Source organism: Musa acuminata, chromosome BXJ3-3 (assembly GCF_036884655.1).
Source record: "Musa acuminata AAA Group cultivar baxijiao chromosome BXJ3-3, Cavendish_Baxijiao_AAA, whole genome shotgun sequence".
Lineage (NCBI taxonomy): Eukaryota > Viridiplantae > Streptophyta > Magnoliopsida > Zingiberales > Musaceae > Musa > Musa acuminata.
Genome location: NC_088351.1, coordinates 31,425,559 through 31,431,485, shown reverse-complemented (window position 1 = coordinate 31,431,485; position 5,927 = coordinate 31,425,559). Strand labels below are relative to the sequence as shown.

The 5,927-nt window shown below is 38.3% G+C and overlaps 1 protein-coding gene across 1 annotated transcript; it reads left to right on the top strand.

Annotated features, from left to right (window-relative positions):
* LOC135633296 (protein EXORDIUM-like 2) lies at positions 1–1,065 on the top strand. The gene has a single exon (XM_065142606.1). The coding sequence runs from the start codon at positions 36–38 to the stop codon at positions 948–950; it is 915 nt and encodes a 304-aa protein (XP_064998678.1). The 5' UTR covers positions 1–35; the 3' UTR covers positions 951–1,065.
* The last annotated feature ends 4,862 nt before the right edge of the window (positions 1,066–5,927 follow it).

Genomic DNA, 5,927 nt, shown 5'->3' with positions numbered 1-5,927 from the left:
AGCTCCGTCCTCAACCCATTAGCCAGCACAGCACGATGGCCGCCTCCCCCACCTTGCTCCTCTTCTCGTTGCTCCTGGTCTTGTCCTACAGCGCTGCGGCAGCTGTACCAGGAAGGAAGCTTGTCCTGGTGCAGCAGCCGCCTCTCGTCCTCAAGTACCATAATGGCCCCCTCCTCCGAGGCAACTACACGTTGAGCTTGCTGTTCTATGGCCGCTTCTCAGCCGCCCAGCGGTCCATCGTTGCCGACTTCGTCCGGTCCCTCTCCCCCTCCGGGGCCTCGCCACAGCCACCCTCCGCCGCCAGCTGGTGGCGCACCACCGCCCGTTATGGCGGCTCCGCCGTGCACTTCTCCCTCGGCCCGCAGCTCCTCGACGAGTCCTACTCCAAGGGGAAGCTCCTCTCCTCGCCCGACGTGGTCGCCTTGGCTAGTAGAGCGGCGGCGGCGAGCGGTCCCAGGGCCATCGCCGTCGTCGTCACCGCGGCGGACGTGGCGGTCGAGGGCTTCTGCTCGAGCCGGTGCGGGACGCACGGGCGGCTCGACGGATCTGCCGGGTTCGTCTGGGTGGGGGACTCGGCCAGCCAATGCCCGGGCCAGTGCGCCTGGCCCTTCCACCAGCCGCTCTACGGTCCGCAGACGCCGCCGCTGGTGTCCCCCAACGGCGACGTGGGGATGGAGGGCGTCGTCATCAACCTTGCGACGCTGCTGGCCGGTGCCGCCACGAACCCCGACGGCCATGGCTACTTCCAGGGGCCGGCGGACGCCCCGCTGGAGGCGGTGACGGCCTGCACGGGGGTGTTCGGCAGCGGAGCCTACCCGGGGTACCCGGGCAAGGTCCTGGTGGACCCCGCGACCGGGGCCAGCTACAACGCTTGGGGCTTGGCCGCGAGGAAGTACCTGTTGCCCGCGATGTGGGACCCGGCGACGTCCCAGTGCTCCACGTTGGTCTAAAAGCCAGAGATTGCGAGTACAGAAGCGGGTACGGGCGTTTAAGTTTATAGAAAGAGTTGCTTTTAACATGTGGCCCACCTGCTGTGACATATTAATATGAAGAATTGTTGTAGTAGGGAATAAGGTTGCTGCTCTCCTTTAATAAAAGGAGAAAGAATGGTGTCATTTATTGTGGTCTTTAAAGGTTCTCTGGCTGGAGGGAATGTTTACTATAGAAAGCTGTGTGTTGTCAACTTGTCACTAATTAGAAAGCAAATGCAAATGATATGCATCTTGAAACTTTTTCTTATTCACATCTTGAAGCAAATGCAAACTTTTTCTTTGATGACATAAATAGTGATAAAAGTGAATCTTATGTGAAAATTATAATAGACACAATCTTCAATGAAAAATTTGATCACAAAATATAGAAAGCTTATCCTCTCTTTTCGTCGAAGGAGCTATGATAAATTTGATCTTAAATTTAAAAGATTAAAAAAAAATTTTAAGGAGGGGAGAAGATAATATTTCTCTTTTTTTTTATAAAAGTTTATTTATAAATATAAGGATTATTTAATATTTTTATATTAAAATAATTTATATTAAAAATTTATTGCTATGGACCTAAATATGAATATTAAAAAATTGATATGATTTATCTTATATGGAGGAGTCCACGAATTATTCATCTAGATAAAGTGATATGAAGGTATAATTCTACGGAGGAAATAATATGAGAGCTAAATAAAAAAAAAATGAAGAAAGCTTAACTTCGCCTTTTCGTCAAAAGAGGTATGTTATATATTTTTTCTCATATCCATATGAATATTAGGAACCAATAAGAATCTCAACCAAACACATGAAATACTTAAAAACTTGATATATGATAGTGGTATAGTCATATAACATTGGTCATAACCTAATACAATATTGTGGTGGTAATTAGTCATATATGAAATAACCTGATACAATATTGATCATAACCTGATACAACATTGTGGAGGTATCACAACCTGATACCTCATAAAACTTGACACATGAAATACATAACCTGATACAACATTGATCAAAATCATGGCCATTACTCATATATGATAGTGGTTTTCTAAACTACTAAAATCACTATTGTTGTTAATGTACCCATCAAAAGTCTAGTAAATATTATCTTACACGGAAAGGTTAGCAAACATTGTTCAAGATGTTAATTATTTTTATTCATTGAGCATATGTAGCCCACCACATGTGTTCCTTTATACGGTGAGAACGAAGAACGGATTTATATGAATCAAGTGAAAGAATTGTGGTGAAGGAAAAGAAGAACCATCACTACTACTAATCTTGAACACCTCCCTCCATAATGGTATAGGCAGTTAAATATGGTTTCTCATGTACACTTAAGAATTATGACAAGTGCATATACTTTTAAGAGTTTGGAGATGGCTTGTTCAATGACTTTCCTATATGCTCTTACGTAGTGATAGAATACCCTCATTACTAGTGAGAACATGTGTGAGATAAAATAGAAGTTGAGGAGTACACTCATGACATTTTTGTAGTCTAATCTTTTGTGATGATGAGAGTGTGTCATTTGTATGTTCAAGGATCACATGTATATATATAATAGCTAGTCTTGGTTGCCATAGTCATGAAAGCAACAATTGTTTGTTTGATGCATGAGTTATGTATGCCTTCTTGGATTCATGGAGAAGATGGAGGATTTTTACTACAAGATGGAGACTTGTTTGGTGTAATATAATTTTAATAGCATAAAAATGTTGTGAGCGCAATTATGATAGAAAATAAACCTTAGACTAAAAAGATGCATGTGATGGTAAGCACCAAATCCAAATACAATTATTATATTTAAATTCAAAGGTGTGATTATATAGATTAATTTTTTTTCATAATCTCGTATATCGAATTCAACCTTTTTTTTATCTTTGAAGACAATGATGCAATTTTTTTTTTTGCACAAGTTAAATCAGATAAAATTATGCTATAATCTTATTTTCATATGTTTTACAACTTTTTTTAAATTATAAAGTGATGTGAAAATCTTTAAATAAAACTTTATATAAAATTCAAACAAGTTATGTAAAATCTCAATTCAAACCCTATATCTAAAACAAATGCAATATGTAATAATATAATCGAGTTTGGAAAACACAAAGAGTTGTATATATTGATCTTTCATAGACCTCATATTGACATAATTATAGTAAATTAAATTCATCCTTTTATCTTTTTTTTTATAAATTAAATCGTATAAAATAAAGCTATTACTTTTATAACTCTATTTATTTTAAGAGTTATAAAGAGATTAAAAAAAAAGCTTCGAATAAAGACATTAAAATGAATATAAGTAATGTAAGTTCTCAATTCAAACCCTCTTTTCCTAATAATGTCTTTTCCCTCTCTTGCTTCCGTTCTGTATAGATATTATGACATCAGCTTATTGGTCCACGTGCGAGGCGTGTCGGCAGGCTTTTCCATGCTTTCGCACGCGTGCCGATCCATTGATTCCCTCACCTCCGACGTCATCCAAATACCAACAGTTGACCATGTCTGCGGCACGAGCTCCTTGTGCTGTCGTTATCCTCCCTCCATGTCGGCCATCTCCCGTGTCTTCCTTATCCCTCCCCTTAACCCTCATGCTGTACTCGGTCCCCAGACTCTCTTTTGCCTCTAAGCTGTTCCAAGTCTCTTTCACCAGCCTCCTAGCTGCCATCTTGTGCATGTATTTAGATCATCAAAGCGAAGAACGATGCATTAATTGAGATCGATTGTCTACTATTTGCAGATGCTACACTTGAAGCTAATCTGATATATGTCTCCCTCCAAGTTGTTGGAGAGCTACAGAAGTTTGATGGTGTGATGAGCAGCATTTCAAGAACTGCACTGTTTCTTTCCCTGTTTAACTTTACTTTCAGTATGAGAGAAGAGAGCTGAACTCTCATTGTTCAAGAGCCATCTCCAGGTCACTAAGTCCATTGAAGAAGACCTTATCATCAATTTGTGTTAATAATATGGTCTTGGCCGCATGCAAGTGGCCAATCAACTGTTGCAATCTTTCGGATGTCATTTATGGGGTTTGGCGGATTTCAAGTGACAGGACACACAGTTCATTGGATATTCATCATGTCAACTCCATCAACAGTGTTTAGAGTTTTACAGGCCATGAAAGCTTTGATGGTGCAGCACGCAAGACTAGGAAAAATAATTGAAATGTTTCATACAGACTCAATGGATATAATATTATTAATTTGAGCTTGAACATGACAATTTCATATGAAGCGTTCAACAGAAGTGTAGTTACTATTAGTGTTTTGGTGTATCTGAATCTTCTCATTAGAATAGGCTAAATGGTAAGTAGCATAAGTCAAAGATATTGATCAGCTCTAAGTATATTGTCTGCATCAGATAGGCCTCACCACATGTTCTCAACACAAAGTATGCATTTTAATTGCACTATATCTACTCAGATTGATGACAAGCAGCATTTATCAGCAAAACTGACACACAGATGGCCTCCAATATGTATAGATCCTCTATCACCTGAAAGAGGAAAACAATGACTGGGAATATATAATTATTGTGAAAACCATGTTTGATCCATTGTGGATATGAACAAAGACCAAGGAGTAGTTGGTGTGTCATCTTCAGAAAAGATTCAAAATATAATAGATTTTTCAAACTGATTTGACACACAAAGTTAGACCATTCTTGATTGCAGAAGTTGATGGAGCATTCAGCTTTGCATGACTAATATTAGATGAGTGACAAGTTGATGACAGGAGAGGTTGGAAGATTAAGCAGATAAGTCTAAGAGAACAGGAAGAAGGTGACTCCAAATTGATGATGGCTGCCTGATGTGAGATCGACTATGTCATGATATTTCAACATCCAATGTGTGAGAAACAAAAGAGAGTTTTTGCACAAAACTTAGGTCTTTAACATCTTCCTGACAATTTTACTGAAATAAAATGCATGTTAATTAGCTACTTGATGAGATGCATCCTTCAATAAGGTGGCAACAGCTCTCATGAGTTCTTTTAACTACAAATTTTCCATAGCAGACCACTAAGTGCAATGTTTGAACATGGATGATTAGGATTAAAGTTGAGATTAATGATGAGAATCAACAATCTAGATTAGATATTGATGAAGAGACAACCATTGGTATATTTTTTCTTATTTGGTGACACAAAATCTTAAGTTAATATATATGTGAGGATTTTATCATTTACATTATGTCAAGTTATATATCAAAAAATTAGTCATGATCTATAATTGTAAAAATGTTATCGAACTATAAATACGGTTATATTATGCTTTCCTTTGACAAAAATTAGTATGATAAACTCAGATTAGTAAGACCTTTCCTTCCAATATTCTAAGCTTATATTTAGAGAACTATTGAAATATATTTTATCATGCTAATTAACATAGAATCCACTCATGAAAAGAAATTGGGGGTGAAGATTGAACCTAAATCGGTCCAATGCTATTAAAAACCCAATGCCATACATTTTAACTTGCATCCTACTATTTTGGGCCTATTTGATTATGATTTTTTGAATTAACCTTTTTTTGTTTAAAGTTTAGGCTCAATCATAAACAACTAATAATGCAAGTCAATATATCATCAATAACAATTTGTTTGTAAAAGTGTTTTTCATGTTCTCAAGTTTTTTTCTTGTTTTGGATAGTTGCTCTTATATTCATAAAAGGAAGAAAGAGAGGAAATGTAATGCATAATCCATAAGCTACAATATATAGTATGCAATTTATATTATGTAACTGAATTATACTATACGATGTATACTTTGTAATTAATACATAATCCAAGAAGAAAGCACTTCCAACAATTTGGCTATGATTCCAATTGGGTTCTTCTAGAACCTTCCCCGTTCTCTAGAAGCTACTATGACACAGCCCCAACTGCTCTATTTAAACCCTACCTCGCCTTTTCGTTCCCTTGATTCCGTTTGCTGCACA